This window comes from Narcine bancroftii, chromosome 3 (genome assembly GCF_036971445.1).
Source record: "Narcine bancroftii isolate sNarBan1 chromosome 3, sNarBan1.hap1, whole genome shotgun sequence".
Taxonomy (NCBI): Eukaryota; Metazoa; Chordata; class Chondrichthyes; order Torpediniformes; family Narcinidae; genus Narcine; species Narcine bancroftii.
This window is the reverse complement of record NC_091471.1, coordinates 350,643,802-350,659,674: the sequence shown is the minus strand read 5'-3', so window position 1 is coordinate 350,659,674 and position 15,873 is coordinate 350,643,802. Positions and strand designations below refer to the sequence as shown.

At 41.1% G+C, this 15,873-nt stretch overlaps 2 protein-coding genes across 10 annotated transcripts in view; one reads left to right on the top strand and one right to left on the bottom strand.

Annotated features, from left to right (window-relative positions):
* LOC138759410 (UPF0450 protein C17orf58 homolog) overlaps positions 1 to 15,873 on the bottom strand; it is a 54,708-nt gene that overhangs the window by 14,613 nt on the left and 24,222 nt on the right. For 2 of the 8 annotated variants that reach the window (XR_011354821.1, XR_011354818.1), the window contains one exon: positions 1,165 to 1,444. The exons of 2 other annotated variants lie outside the window; for them this stretch is intronic. Coding sequence is in view for 2 of the 6 variants with exons in the window: in XM_069929743.1 (XP_069785844.1) it covers positions 3,854 to 4,031 (178 nt within the window). In the remaining 4 variants the exon portion in view is untranslated. Of the gene's footprint in view, positions 1 to 1,164; positions 1,445 to 3,853; positions 4,056 to 13,685; positions 15,383 to 15,873 lie in introns of those variants that run through there. 4 more of the 8 variants (XR_011354816.1, XM_069929743.1, XM_069929744.1 and 1 more) reach the window with 4 other exon arrangements.
* Positions 615 to 13,582, top strand: LOC138759409 (importin subunit alpha-1-like). 2 transcript variants are annotated; one of them, XM_069929741.1, is made up of 11 exons: positions 617 to 727; positions 992 to 1,091; positions 1,331 to 1,468; positions 1,558 to 1,640; positions 2,756 to 3,024; positions 3,473 to 3,567; positions 6,927 to 7,190; positions 9,235 to 9,468; positions 10,734 to 10,916; positions 12,874 to 13,023; positions 13,266 to 13,582. In XM_069929741.1, exons 2-11 carry the CDS (start codon positions 1,020 to 1,022, stop codon positions 13,353 to 13,355), a joined length of 1,578 nt encoding a protein of 525 aa, XP_069785842.1. In that variant the 5' UTR covers positions 617 to 727; positions 992 to 1,019; the 3' UTR covers positions 13,356 to 13,582. The 2 variants fall into 2 exon arrangements, with proteins under 2 accessions (XP_069785843.1, XP_069785842.1); XM_069929742.1 differs by lacking the exon at positions 10,734 to 10,916 and having other exon boundaries at positions 615 to 727.

Below are 15,873 nucleotides of genomic sequence, written 5' to 3'. Positions count from 1 at the left end.
TGCAAAGACATGGGAGATAGAATCAAGAGCCATCTGCTCCACCACTGGGTAAGATTCAAGCTGGTCTTTTATCACAGTGGAACACTTGATTTGCTTTTCCAACTGCAATCTCATCAGAGCCTTTTCTAGTTGGAGCAAAACATCTTTACCCTGCTACTGAAATCCTTGTGCAGTACAATCATTTCTTAAACCTTGGTCTTGGTCAGCCATGATCTGGAGATGTCAGATGGTGGAGCAGGTTCGACGGGCCGGATGGCCTACTCCCGTTTCTTATCGGAAATAGGACCAGAAGGCTCCACCTGCCCGCCTTTCCACCATAACTCTTCATTGCCCTATGATATAAAAATCGAAATACATCTTGACTGCGGTGTTCGGGATAAGCAGAGCCTCCTTTTCTCCGTCCTGTCTCATGAGGTCCCATCCCACCCCCCGGAGTTCTGGTCTCTGCTCTCAGTCCACGCGCGCAGCCGCGGGAGCGGAAGAACAGCAACCTCCGCCTGATTGGCTGCACGGTTGCCATGGGAATGCAACAGCCTTTGCTTCCCCGGCTTCTTTCAAACCAGCCAATTGGGAAATTGCTTTGAATCGAACGAACCAATCGGAGTGACAGGAGGGGAGACATTTAAATAGCCAGAGCACCACGGTTTGCCCAGTTCTGTTGCGACTTTCAGGATCACTGTGGGCCAGTGCGGGACCAGCCCTCAAGCCGAGCAGTGTTCCTAGTTTGGTAAACTTTTATAACTCTTAAAGAAGTCCACTGTGTAAATCTTTGCTCTTTAACTTTTAAATGAAAGTAAAGATCTCAAACTTTAACTCACGAGGCGTTTGCCTAACCATTACGTTGACATTTTTAAAGATAACTTAAATGACTAATTGTAGACACACTTTGTTTCTAAATTTGCCACTTCTATTTGTGAGCTAAGCATCGAGTTTGAAGTTGAGTTGCTACGTTTAACTTGTATCAAATTCTTGTTTCTTCTGTTGCATGCAGTTGATTGGATCCAGTTACTGGCTAGAAGATGTCGAGCACGACGAACGAGAATGCTTCTCCCCGTTTGACTAAGTTTAAGAACAAGGGGAAAGACGCCAATGTGAGTTGTACAAACGGGCAATCGCTGCTCGTGTTGGCGATGTGGATTAAAAGCACGAGGCACACAGCGCCTGTTCACGTTTTAAACTTTTAATATTTAAACCATGAAGGGAGTGGAAGCAAAATGGAAGGTTTGGTCTGGCAGGTTCAATAACGGGAACATGTTCAAAGGCAAGGTGCAAACCTTGTAGCGCATTTCAAATTTCATCTTGGTCTAAGTGGCTTTCTTTTCTTCGGAAGGAACTGAGGCGGAGGCGAATTGAAACCAACGTGGAATTGCGAAAAGCCAAGAAAGACGACCAGTTGTTTAAAAGGAGGAACGTAAGTAGTTTGCCGGATGAAGCTTTGTCGCCCCTTCAAGAGAAGAACAGTGTGCAGGTATTTATTTGAAAACTACAATAGAATCGTATTTTGCTCGGTTTCGTTTTTAAAGTGCCGTCGATGAACTTTTCTTCATGTCTCATCAGATGCACATGAGTTTGGAAGAAATTATCCAAAATGTTCAGTCCTGTTATTTGGAAACCCAGCTTCAAGCAACTCAGGCTGCGAGGTAAGACAGAATTTGGAGATCCTAGTAGCCTTTTAAATTTGAGTTTACAACCTGGAGTTGGATGGTAAATCCGTTTGAAGTGTGACTCAAAAGCATGGACCTTGGGCGAGATACCTTTCTGTAGAACTGACCAGTTACGGAACTGGCTGCTTATTTGGGTTGTTCTCAAGTAGGGTTAAAACTTGAAAAGGTACAAAGAGTAAGTACAACAGAGGACAAGGTAAATCTGCATTGTTACGTGCAGAGTGACCGGGAACTGGGATTTGCAAAGACTAACCTTTTTATTCCCCTCCCACCACCACCATCTTGAAGGCAGTGGGAATATGCTGCTTCTAATCATTCTTCCTTCTCATGAATAAACTCCCTTGTTGGGTTTGGGAATACCAGGACATGAACACTTGAATGAATAGTGATTTGATTCCAAGGCTGGATTGTATGTGACTGGCCACCTGCACGTGATTATGGACTCCTTGGATTGCAGTTTGTGATTTTAGCACAAGGACAATCTCATCTTTCTTGCACATGATCTGTCTCCCTCTATTCCCTGTCTGTTTAAAAGTCTCTTGAACAATGCTATTGTATCTGCTTCTAACAAATCCATGGCAGTGAATTCACCAAAAAAGTGCTTGCTCATCTCCTTGCTACTTTAATTTTGCCCAGAACCAGTTAACTGCAATAGGAATCTTGTTATTTAGTTGGGAAAATTATTAACATTGGCTGTTATTCTGTTTCAGGATCGCATCTGACTTTTTTTTGGTTATTTAGACACCACTTTTTAACAACTGAACGACATGATAAATCTTTTTATTTCATTTAATTTTTATCATAAATTCTTCCACCTGAAATTGCCCTTTGCAGAGAAGTGAAGGAATAATTGGAATATTATTAAAGGAATAATAGTTTTGGTCAGAGCAATGACTTGGAGCACTTTTTTTGATCCATCAATTATCGTAACCCAACCAATTCTGTGGAGATATTCAAGATTTGTTTCAAGTTCAGTAATGTAACCTTGCTATTGGGTGTTATTTTTAATAATCAATGATTCATTCAGCACACAATGCTTTTTTATTTTAATTTAGCAGTCGTATTAATTGGTTTTTTTTTCTTTCCTGCAGGAAGCTGCTTTCGAGAGAGAAGCATCCACCCATTGATAAAATCATTCAGTCTGGGCTCATCCCCAAGTTTGTTACATTTCTTGGTAACTTTGATTGTAGTCCCATTCAGTTTGAAGCTGCATGGGCCCTCACCAACATTGCATCTGGAACATCTGATCAGACCAAGGCAGTTGTCGATGGTGGTGCTATTCCAGCTTTCATTAATCTGCTGGCCTCCCCACACCCCCACATCAGTGAACAAGCAGTGTGGGCATTGGGAAACATTGCAGGTAATAGCCACATTTTTTTCAAGGAAAGGAATGGCTATAAAATACTGACTTGTGATGAGTAAAGCATTTGCAACCAGCTAGGTGGTGCTTAAATTGGAAATGGACTCTTCCAGAATGGTATATTAGAGGGAGCATGTCAGAGTTTGCATTTGGACAAAAGGATGAAAGGTTTTGTGCATCCCTCCTTTTTATTAATGTAGAGACTTGTGGTAGCTCACTTTCCATGATCATTTGTATCTCATAATAATTTATTGACCTTGAATCAAAATCACGAGTTTCTGATAAGATTTTTAAATTGGTGCCAGTAGTTACTCTGGTTTCCACTGAGACCTGGAAAATATTACTTTTGTCCCTTCCACAATGAGTGGGTCCACATTATTCTATTGAAATATGGCTTTAATTTTGTTAATCAGATTAAAACTGTTAATAACATGGCTGTTTGTTTCAGGTGATGGATCACACTACAGGGACTTGGTTATCAAGTGTGGAGCTCTTGACCCACTACTGGCATTGTTGGCTGTTCCTGAATTGTCTGTATTATCGGTGAGCTCCTGTTTTAATTACAATAACATGCAGCAATACAGGATAAGGCCCTTCAGCCTACTGTGCTATATTCAATTAATCTCATTGGATACATGGTTTGTATCCCTTCATTCCCTGGATGTTCAAAAGGCATTTAGTTAGATAAGCACATAACTATTGTATCTACTTCTCCCTTTAAACCTCCAGCCAGTTAAAAACCCAGTCTTTGACATGTCAACCCTATGGAACTCTCTGCCCTGCACTCCAGTACAAACAATCCAAACTTGTCCAATCTTGTTGCCTATACCTGATAATCTAAGGAACGTCCTCTTCTGCACCTTCACTGAACTGATTCTTGTGCAAAACCTCAGGGTCAGACTTCCAGTCAAACCTGCCTCCACAGTTGTCCTCTGACTTCTCTGGCCAAGAAAATTTGGAATACAAACTGAAGTCACCAAATTCCATTGTGTGCTCATTTTCTGCATCAGCCAATCATTAAGAGACCTTGTCAAAGCTTTACTAAAGTTCATGTGGACAACAGTAAAACAAGAGTCTCCAGACAGCATGGTTGAAATAAAAACAATGCTGGAGAAATATAGCAAAGATGAAAATACAGACACTTTGGGATTGAGCCCTTCATCAAGGTATGGAAAAATGTTGGCAGGTGTCTGAATGAAAAGTTGAGGGGAGGAGGTAATAGGTGGAGGGAGGGAATGCACAGCAGCAAGCAAAGAGTGGATGGGTGAATAGAGGGAAGGGGTGGAGAGTTGAGGAACAGGATGGTAAGGGGAGAGGAGGTGAGCAAGTTAGCAGAAACCAGAGAAATTGACATTGATGCCTCTCCAGCTGGATGGCATTGACGTTGATGCTTCTCTGGTTTCTATTAACCTGCTCACCTCGCCCCTTCCCCTGTCATGTCCCTTTGCTCTCCACCTCTTCCCTCGCCCAGCCATCTTTCCTCCCCATGTTTGCTGCTGTGCCCTCTCTCCCTTATTACATCCTGCCTTTGGAACCATCCTTCTCCCCTTACCTCTTCAGATACCTACTGACAATTCTCCATACCTTGATGTAGGTCTCCGAACACTGGTTATGTATCTTTATCTTTGCTATATAAAGTACACTGTTTGACCTGCTGAGTTTCTCTAGCATTGCTTTTACTTCATGTAGACAACATCCATTGCCCTACTCCTATCAGTCATCTTTGTCACCTCCTAAACAAGTTTAAGATGTGACCTGCCTGAGACTCCTAAGCTTTTCAAACCTAAGCAATATCGGTCCCTAAGAATCCTCTTCAGTAGCTTTCCAACTACTGGAAAGCTACTGAAGACTCTCCAGTCCTCTGGTTGCATGATCCTAGAGAGGATCTACAGATCTATCAAGTGATTGCTCAGGCCTTATGACCTGGGATAAGTCCTGGGGAATTAATCAACCTACGTTTTCTACAGTTGTCCCACCACTTATCAACACACAAGAATATTTGCCCACTCCACACTGTTCTTGCTGCCCTGGACCACCTTGGTGTGAAAATTAATCCAAAGTACTTCTGTATCTTATCCACTTTGGGTTGGGTATAAATTACCTCCTTTGTTGTGGAGTGGTCACACCCACTCCTGAACTAAATTCTTACAATGTTTGATTAAAAATTTCTTGACTTTTCTTTGATTTGCATTACATAAATTTTTTTACTCCTATTTTCTTTGTATTCCTTGTGGGTTCTGGATTATTTCAGTTTGCACATGGTTCCCTTGTGTCAAAAGTGTCTGAATTTTCCCTCAATGGAACTTGGTCCCGAATTTTCTTCTCGCGGCAGCCCCCTTCTCGCGGCAGCCCCCTTCTCGCGGCAGCCCCCTTCTCGCGGCAGCCCCCTTCTCGCGGCAGCCCCCTTCTCGCGGCAGCCCCCTTCTCGCGGCAGCCCCCTTCTCGCGGCAGCCCCCTTCTCGCGGCAGCCCCCTTCTCGCGGCAGCCCCCTTCTCGCGGCAGCCCCCTTCTCGCGGCAGCCCCCTTCTCGCGGCAGCCCCCTTCTCGCGGCAGCCCCCTTCTCGCGGCAGCCCCCTTCTCGCGGCAGCCCCCTTCTCGCGGCAGCCCCCTTCTCGCGGCAGCCCCCTTCTCGCGGCAGCCCCCTTCTCGCGGCAGCCCCCTTCTCGCGGCAGCCCCCTTCTCGCGGCAGCCCCCTTCTCGCGGCAGCCCCCTTCTCGCGGCAGCCCCCTTCTCGCGGCAGCCCCCTTCTCGCGGCAGCCCCCTTCTCGCGGCAGCCCCCTTCTCGCGGCAGCCCCCTTCTCGCGGCAGCCCCCTTCTCGCGGCAGCCCCCTTCTCGCGGCAGCCCCCTTCTCGCGGCAGCCCCCTTCTCGCGGCAGCCCCCTTCTCGCGGCAGCCCCCTTCTCGCGGCAGCCCCCTTCTCGCGGCAGCCCCCTTCTCGCGGCAGCCCCCTTCTCGCGGCAGCCCCCTTCTCGCGGCAGCCCCCTTCTCGCGGCAGCCCCCTTCTCGCGGCAGCCCCCTTCTCGCGGCAGCCCCCTTCTCGCGGCAGCCCCCTTCTCGCGGCAGCCCCCTTCTCGCGGCAGCCCCCTTCTCGCGGCAGCCCCCTTCTCGCGGCAGCCCCCTTCTCGCGGCAGCCCCCTTCTCATTGCTACTCATAAACTTTTTGGTGATGGTAAAAAGAAAAATGCTGCTTCCCCTCAGAATTAGTGTGCTCCAAAACCCACACTGACCTAACCACTGCAATGCCTTTAAAGTTTAAAAGCTGAACATTCTAGGGTTTCCATAGATAATAAAGATGATATTGATGGTTGCAGTTAGTATAAAAATCTATTACATCCTTTTGCATTGCAGATATTAGTTCAATATTCTACATACCATGGAGTTGCCCTTTTGAGCCTGAAGTGGTGGTCCCTACTGTTGGAACTTTTAATTGTCAATCATTTCACAAATGGTCACTGGGCTTTAGCTTTATCCGTAGCAAAAAAATGTATTGCTAGTACGTGAAAAGATATAAATATGATTGATATTAATAGATGGCATAATGAGATGAAATATTGTTTAATAATGAAAAAAAAATACATTTTGTGTGATAATTATAATTTTTTTATTAATAAGTGGTCGTTATATTCAGAATATTTACATTTCAATTTGCATTGATTAGATCTTAATATGTATATTTAATCTTTAATATTTTCTTTTTCTTTATGGCTCTTCTTGGGAGAGTTGGCTGAAGGGGGGGTCTTTTCTTTTTTTAAATATATATAAAAAAAATTAAAAATGTTCATGTTTATGGTTAATTGTTGTACATGTCATATTATTTGTTTTTTGAATGAATAAATAAAGTTTAAAAAAAAACAAATGGTCACTGGGAATGAATTGTGATGCCTGTAATTTTCTTGCTCCAGTCTAGTTATTTGAGAAATGTAACATGGACACTGTCTAATCTCTGCCGGAACAAGAACCCACCTCCACCAATTGAAGCTATAAAGCAGATTCTGCCAGCCCTTCTGCGTCTTCTGCAACACAATGACAAAGAGGTTCTTGCAGATGCATGCTGGGCTATTTCGTATCTCACAGATGGCTCCAATGATCGTATTGATGTGGTTGTGTGCACTGGAGTTGTACCATACTTGGTGCAATTGCTTTCATCGTACGAACTAGCAATTGTAGTAAGTTCACTTTTAAACTGTCCCTCAACTATTTTGGCTTCTTGACTTGGAATTGGAATTTAAACTTGTCAGATTAAAAATGCAGCAGGGCTGGAGTGAGTAAAGTCATCTTGTGGGCTTGGATTACAATTCTCAATAACTTTACAGGTTAAGCAATGATAGTGAACTACACAATGAGGAAAACTGCCCAATTTGTTCACTAATAATGAAATGAATTTACTTAAATTCTGAGCAAATGGGCCGTTGTCATGCGAAATAGGTTCTATTGAATACTGTGTTTGAACAGTTGCTTTGAAAAGTGTTCAATGGCAAGGCAGTAATCCTGACATGACCAGGCTAATGATTGGCAAGTTTGAATCATGCTCTTAATCCAATAAAAGGAGGGTGCTGGGCTCAAGATTTTGGCTTCTGGAGCAGTGTAGTTAGCACAATGTTAATGCAGTGCCAGTGTTTGAATCGTTGGTGTCTGTAAGGAGTTTGTTCTGTGTCGTGGGTTTTCCTCCAAATGCTCCAATTTCCTCCCACTTTCAAAATTTGGGGAAGTTGAGCAGCATGGGCTCATTGGCTGAAGATATTTATTACTGTATGTCTAAATTTAAAAACTCAAAATTAAAATGTAATTTTTGTTTAGTTAAGAAGTACCAAGTGGATGGTTATTCTGAAAGGACAAGTGACAAGCCAAAAAAAAACCAGATCAATAGTAAGGAGGGTTTTTTTCCATAAGAGACGGTATTTGGTTCTCTTGGAATGACAGGGACTAGTTGGGAATAGTCAACATGTTTTGTGGAAAAGAAATGTGAGGCAGGGCATTGAATGCACAGATCTAAAGTATTTTGGCAACTGGATACAAAATGGACTTGATAGAAGGCAGAGGATAGTGGTTGAGCAATGCTTTCGATGAGTCTTTGTCCACTATAGGGACAATGAACACATTGAAGTTGAGAGAATACAGGAAAATGAATTGGGTGAAATGTTGGGACGTGGAATTTAAACCAGAAAAGATCAAACACTGGTGGGTCATGTATATTAAATGATGAGACCTTGGTTGTTGTACAGAGGACCTTGGGGTGCTTGCTCAAATGGAGGCATGGGTGGATGGGCTAGTGACCAAGGTTTTGGTGGTATGCTGGGCCATTGTGCTGTGTGAGCTGGCCATTTTGGTATAGTCAGATCACACTTGAGCATTGTGTATGGCACTGGTTGCCTCTCCACAGATTGGATTAGGTAGCCATTTGAGTGCAGAAGGATGTTGCCTAGAATGGAGAGCTGTAGAGATTGGACTGGCATGGAGAAGGTAGATTGTGAGAACCTTTCCTTCAATTGTCTAATCAGAGGGCATGCTTTGCATGGGGTAGGAGATTAAGTGGGAGCTATACAGTCAAAAATATTGAAAATAAATTAAAAATAAAAATATGCAAGTTTAAAATTATAAATGTCTTCTGAAGTAACACCAACTCTTAGTGAAGATGGGAACAAATATTTATCTAGCACAGTGCCTTGGTTATGCTTATAGCAGCTGTTTGAGCAAAGTTTTTTGGAATAAAATAGTGTTGCCCAAGATGGAGTTGGTTGATGCTGCTTGTGATTTGGGCGACTCTTAGTGTCTCCTTGTCCCTGTTTTGAAGAGTTGCCCCAGTCAGGCTTTTATCTGTAAACTTGGGGGAGGGGGATGGTTAATTATTCATATTTCAGGCAGCTCTGGAGGGGGAGGAACCTGCAGATCTAAAGACAGATAAATGTTTCCAAAGAATGTAACTGAAAATAAAATCAAATGCTATTTAAATTAACGTTTGTATATTCAAGGGAAATACAATTTTGTTTTTAAACTCTTTATTCTTAATACAGGTGTATTAATTGGGCATTGTAAGAGCAAGCCTCAAACAAGAAAATAAACTTGTATCTACCAATCCTCACAGGTGCTTGAATACCTGGGGTTTTGCTGTATAATTAGATGTCTGAATTTAGGAGGAAGCATTGAATTGACTTGTGGTGAAATGTACTGCTTGTTTGGATATCAATTCCCCCCCCCCCACCTCTTTTACAGACTCCTGGTCTCCGGGCAGTGGGCAATATTGTGACGGGAACAGATGACCAGACACAAATAGTGATTGATTCGGGGGCACTTAATTTGTTTGGTGCTCTGCTTGCTCACCCAAAAAGCAACATCCAGAAGGAGGCTGCATGGACAATTTCAAACATCACAGCTGGGAAGCCAGGACAAATTCAGGCAGTTATTGACAGTGGGCTGGTTCCACACCTCATTCAGTTACTTAAAAAGGTGAGTAATGTAGATTTTAAATTTTGGGATCTGACTTGATCTCTTGGATCATTTAGTTAGATCGTTAAGTTAGCAACAGCTAACTAATGGATTTCATTTAACATAGACTATTTTGATGTTAAACCAAGGACCTACATGCATTTGGGTGGATTTTATATCTATGGCATTACTTTTGAACTCCATCTGGGAGTTTTTTTCCTAAGAATCATAGAGATAAGATTTGATGCTGAAGAATTTTGTGATTTATAAAAAAAAAAAAAAAAAAAAAAAAAATATATATATCTCTAGAGAGAGGTTTGAGGCCACCTGGCATACTCCTTGTTAACATTTGTAACCTTGAGGTTGGCCAGAGGAAATTATCTTTTTGGGAGCTCCACCCATCTCTAACTCATCTTGGGGCAGATAAAGGCTGCAAAGGCACTTGAGCCTTTTCACTGCCTCAAATTGAGTTTGATTCTTGGAATTTGACCTAATATAAATTGTTCCTTTCATGACAGCAATAATTTCCCAGTAATTGTAGTTGGATTACACACAAGACCTATAAACAATGTAAAATGTGGCCCATATTGCCCAAGCTAGTGAAAATTAACTCCATTTGAGTACTGTTGTGATGTTATTGGGCAGGTGATCTTGTCATTGCAAGAATAACAGTGTGGGACAAACCATTCCACTCTGCTGTATGACAAAATCCATTGACTTCTAGAGAAGCTTCCTGTGAGGGCTGGTTTTGAGCAAACTGGGGTGAGTGCCAGTCTTCAGGTAGCCTCTCCTCCCTGAACCATGGAGTGGTTCACTGCTTGATTTGGCCCTGAGTGCAAATGCATTCTTGGGAATGCATTAAGAGGAACCTTTTTATTTGCTAAAGGTCTAAATGTGTAGTTTAGGATTTCAGATTAGTTAGGTGCTGCATTTGCTCTTCACAAGCTTGGGTATACTTTAACCACTGACTCTAAATACTAGGTTACAAGGGAATGAATAGTTCCCTGTGAAAGCATTGTAATTCAGTCTGGTTATTTGATATGGCAAAAGCCATCCTCTTGCTCTGATGGATGTATCATCCTCCAGCCCCAGATTCACTGCCATGTGTTACTTGGTGTTAAGCAATGACCTGAACATTGGCTTGGTGCTCCACTGATGCTGTGATCGGTGGTATAACTGCATAGAGCATTAGTGGCAGGCTTGCTGCATGTAATTTAGCCATGTTTTGATTGGCTGAGGGATTGTTGCAGTCTGATTTGGCAGGGCAGTTCTGATGTATTTTGCAGGGGGACTTCAAAACTCAGAAAGAAGCTGTCTGGGCCGTGACGAATTATACCAGTGGTGGTACAGTGGAACAAATTGGCTACCTTGTTCAAGCTGGAGTTGTGGAGCCATTGTTAGCACTGCTATCAGTCAAGGATTGCAAGACCATCCAAGTGATTTTGGATGCAATTACTAATATCTGCCTGGTAAGTTGTTCCGCTAGCATTTGATAACTATTGCATTCATTCACAATTTTCACTGTGCCAAATGAAAATTATGAAGCTACGATATTAGTAATGCTGAAATATAATTTGATGCTTTCACAGATATTTTGCAAAAATTGTGCAGTTTTTGTTTTAAGCCATGCTGCTGGGTTGCATCCTAGTTTTAAAAAAAATGATCAGTTACTAACATCTGGGCAAGGTAGGGAATTGATTCATAATGACCTTTATCTGTTGAACTAGAGGAAAACTATGCTGGAGGCAATTAGTAGGTCAAGCAGCATCTGGAGTCAAAGGGATGGTCAACATCTTGGGTTGAGGTTCTGCATCAGGCATTATCAGAATCAATGGCCCTTTGACTGCATTGAGAGTTCCTCCAATTGTTTTTGCTCCAGATTTGGATCTGTAGTCTCCATGAACTAGATATTGACTTGCATTGACCGAAGTGCTATACAGATCATAAATTACATCTTAAGTAGCTCGTTAAAGCACAGTATAAAATGGGTACCTGAGATTTAGAATTGTACAAACAACATGGTAACAATCAACAATCACTTCAAAACACTTGAGTAAAAATAAACTTCAGCCTGGATTTAAGAGTTGAAGGGGCTAATCTGATGGATAAAGGAATGTTGTTCCACAGTTTAAGGGCTCCTATCACTAAGGCATGATCTCCCCTGAGTTTGCAATATGAGCATGGAACTGAATACCTTAAATTGGCCAGTCTGAGGGGTCTTGAAGCGGAATAGAGCATTAGTGATGTAGGAGGGGGCTAGTCTATTGATAGCTTTGTAAACAAAATGGAGAACTAAAATCTATCCTGAGCTGTACTGGCAACCAGTGAAGGGAGAGAGGAGCCTTGCTGCCGCATTCTGAACCAGCTGCAGGTGGGATAACGATGACTGTGCAAAGGGAGTTAGAGTAGTCTAAACAGGAGAAAATGAGAATGTGGATAACTTTCTCCAAGTCTTTCAGTGACAGGAATGATTTGATTTTGGCAAAAGTGCGAAGCTGGAAAAGGCTGGGTTTTACTACTGCATTGACTTGAAAAAAGGAATTGAATATCACACCAAGGGATTTGAGATGTGGTTTAATGAGGGTGGCTAAATTGTCAAGGGTATTGGTGATCATTTGTGGGGTAGGAGGGGGAAATAGGATGATCTGTGTTAAAATGATAAGCTTTTGATTGGTTTGTGAGGCTTTTAAATTCAACATGCCCACTTTCAGAAGTAACATTGATTCTGCTCATGTTGCAGAATGGAGTAGCATGTGAGCTAAAAGCAATGATCCAATTGTAAAGGGTTGCAGTGAACCCTTTGGACTCCATGTCCCTGTTTTTAGGGACTAACAACAAGCACATGCACTTGTTTTATACCCACTGACCAACTGGTTCTTGTATGGGCCCAGTCCAGATTATGTATTATGCAAGGTTCAAAATGGCCAAAGGATGAAATCAGTTACTGCAAAACTTCAGATTTCGAGCATCTGCTTTTAGGTTAAAGGAATGCAAGAGTTGTAACTGGATCTGCTGTGCTCTTGAGGAAAATGATGCAACCCATGGACCTGTTCCCTCAGCAGCCTAGGTTCAGTCCTGACCTCCAGTGGACCAAGTTAAAGTTATGTGGATGCTCCATTTTCCTCTAAATTACTGAGAACAGCTGTCCTTTTGGATGCACATAGCCTTTGTCATCAATTCCAATAAGTGTAGGTCTGGTTATCAGTCATTTTTTTGTGTATTTTCCAAAAAATAAATAAAATCCAAATCTGTTCATTACATTGTATTAATTAAGTTAATTGGCAGCTGCTGCTTCTAATGTGATGGGCAAGAAAGTGGTAATGGAAATGAAATTGTTTGGGTGAATTTGTACTCTTTTGTAAGTGAACTTGACACAAAGATTCTGTACCTGAACTTGGTTTTCAGATATTTTCATTTTTATTGCAGACTGCAGAAAAAGTTGGTGAAGCAGACCAGCTATGTTTAATTATTGAAGAATTTGGAGGTTTGGATAAAATTGAAGCATTGCAGTCCCATGAAAATGAACTGGTATACAAAGCAGCATTGAATCTGATAGAAAAATTCTTCTCAGAAGAGGTAAGTGTTTCAGATGTAATCTAGTCACCAATTTAAAAAAGTAATATTTTGTTTTGAAACATTTGAGACAAGTGAAAAATTGAACTCATTTCATACTAATATTAATCAAGAAATCTTTTGAGGTTGTTTGTGAGGTTGTCGTACAAATATAATGGTATCGGATTTTTCACAAGATGAAAAAATGTTTTTCACCAGCATCACAAGCTGAACTTCACGAAAAACTTTGCATTTTGTATTCTTAGGTAGAGGAAGACCAGAATGTTGTACCAGATGCCAGTGCCGAGGCTTTTGCATTTCAGACTGAGAACCCTGGTATAAAATTTGACTTTTGAACTTTATTTAAACATTAAAATTAGCTAGGTTTACAATTTCTGCTTGCATCTTCTCACTTGCACTTGTCTGTCTCCTGTACTTGAACATCTTGTACATTTGTACAAATTGTTTCCTGATGTAAACTTGTAATTACAATGTAAATATTTTCTCCGAACTGTCACTATTTTATTGCCATTTAAGTTTGTTTGTGTGCAACTTTAAATAAAGTATTCAAGATTTTTTCAAATCTGGGTTCTAGTTAAATGATCAACAAGTTACTTTATTAAAATAGAATGTAAATTGATAAACTAAAATTTAAACTATTACAAACTAAACTTTTTAAAATGATAGTCTTGCTTTGTTAAATTGCCTTGACCCTGGTTTAAATTTGGTCTGAGTGGACACCTACAGTTGCTGGGAATTATGGGGTAGAAATTAATTTGCCTCAGATCTACTTTGTAGGAACTGACCCATGGGTCCTGTTCTTCAATTTGTCAAACCCTGCAGCTTGCTTCCAATTTCATCAATTCTCCTTTGTTTTTCTGCTATTAATGTATCAGGATAATTTAGTAGCTAATTAACCATCAAGTGGGAGTGATCATTCAATCTCTCCAAGCATCAAGGACATCAGTGACTAGCATTTCTAATATTGCTGCCTTTCAAATGGTTTCCTTGTGCTTGGGGAAAAATGTCTGTTCATGAAATTACTTTTTATTTAAATATTCAAATATTTCAATATTCAACATTTAACTGTCTTCAGATGAAAGGTAAAAATACAAACGATTTAAAAATTCAAAGCATCTTTTTTCAAAGGAGCAGTCTTTAATGAGAGATGTCTGACATTTTAAACTGAAGAATGTAAAAGATCATTGTATGGAAGCAGGGAAGTTGGAAGCTGGGAGATAATACTGCCTTCAATTAGAATGATCTGGTCAATGGAAATTTGTATGCAAATTTTTTTACAAAAGCTTGGCTGCAAAGTGAGTAATGGACAGTTATTGTAAAGAAGCAGCTTTAAATAATTTTATTTTAACATGGCAGCTCTGGGAAGTAGGTAGGGAAAAATAATCCAAAGATCATGACTTCTAAAACCTATTTGTTGAGAAAATATTCCTAAAGTTAAATCTTTGGGAGGCCATTATGTATTTTCTGAAAAATTGTACTGTGGTTTTGAGCTAAAGTTTATCAAGGTGAAGGAATAACATTCACAGAAAGGAATGTTTATTTGAGTTTACGAGAACTTTAATCTATTGAATTTTGAAGTCTGAACAATTTATTTTGATGCTCTTCCAAGGGACCATCCAACTATCGTGCATAACCTGTGAAATAACCTAAAAATTTATCTGCAGTTATCTGATTTTGGTTGAAGAAACTTCTAATTTTGCATAGGGACAAGATGAATGGGTGGCAATGTGGAGAGTAATAATAAATGAAATAATCCACTTAAAACCAAGGTAGATGAATGGTTAAAAAAGTTCCTGGATTATTGTGTAGAGTTTTGGTTTCCTTACTGTAGAAGGGATATCCTTTGCAGAATACAGTGAAGATTTGCTAGATTATTTTCAGGGATGCAGGTTTGTGTGAGGATTGAATAGACAAGGACCATTCTTAAATTGTTAAACAGGGTGAGGCACAAAGGAAGTGACTGAGGAAACCGATCAGAGGTAACATTTGAAAATAAGGGATAGGCTATTGACAGAAGGTTCCATGAAGTCATGAGCCTTTGGAATTCTATCCAAGATGCTGTGATTCTGGACTTGGAAATGAATTGTGTCAGGCTATTGAGAAAAGGAAGTGGTGCTGAAAGGGAGGATCAGCCAGGATCTTGGTGAATGATGGAGCAGGCTTGAGATTGCTTCCTCTCCTTTGTTATTAAGTGTTCCCTTGTTTGAGATTCTGCCAATGTTGAGACATCCTCTTCACATTGTCCCTGCCGAGGCTCTTTTGTTTCAGTTGGTTTCTCTCATTGTCCAACCTTGAAGGGCAACTCATTAGCCCCTTTAACACTGGCATCTTATCCTAGTAATTGACAGCCAATCTACTGATACTGTAGTGGATAAATATTGGGAGAATTTGGTAAGATTAATGGGTGACATGCATACATACACATATTTTAAAATGGATCTTATTTGAAAGACTGAAGAATTCAATATTAAGTAACATTGCAGAATCTTTGGAGACTTATACACATTTCACAAGGTGCTAATTGAAATTATATGAAATTAATAGCCATTGTTTTGGAGGAGACATACTGGCTGCAAGTACTTGGTGTGCTCACAGAAAGGACACTGCTGGGTTTTGTTTATCTCAGACAACAGCTTGACCAAGAGAAAATTCCCGTGATTTGCTGAAGGTGGGGGTTTTTGCAAGTGAGTCACATGGGCTTTCTGGGAGTTGGGGGGAGAGAGGGAGTGAGAGAGAGGTTAGACCAATCTCAATAAGCTCTCTCAGCTTGTGTGTCTCACACTGAACAGAGATGAACAGTCCAAGCCAGGAAGAGCTGGTTGGAAACAAAGTTCCAGAGCAGTGCTATCTGTC

What these genes read in the sequence shown, in the direction of transcription:
- LOC138759409 (XM_069929741.1), top strand. Translation starts at nt 1,020, where the DNA reads ATGTCGAGCACGACGAACGAGAATGCTTCTCCCCGTTTGACTAAGTTT. An exon ending in CGTACGAACTAGCAATTGTA is followed by an intron (nt 7,191 to 9,234) that starts GTAAGTTCACTT and finishes CCTCTTTTACAG; the next exon opens with ACTCCTGGTCTCCGGGCAGT. An exon ending in TCATTCAGTTACTTAAAAAG is followed by an intron (nt 9,469 to 10,733) that starts GTGAGTAATGTA and finishes TGTATTTTGCAG; the next exon opens with GGGGACTTCAAAACTCAGAA.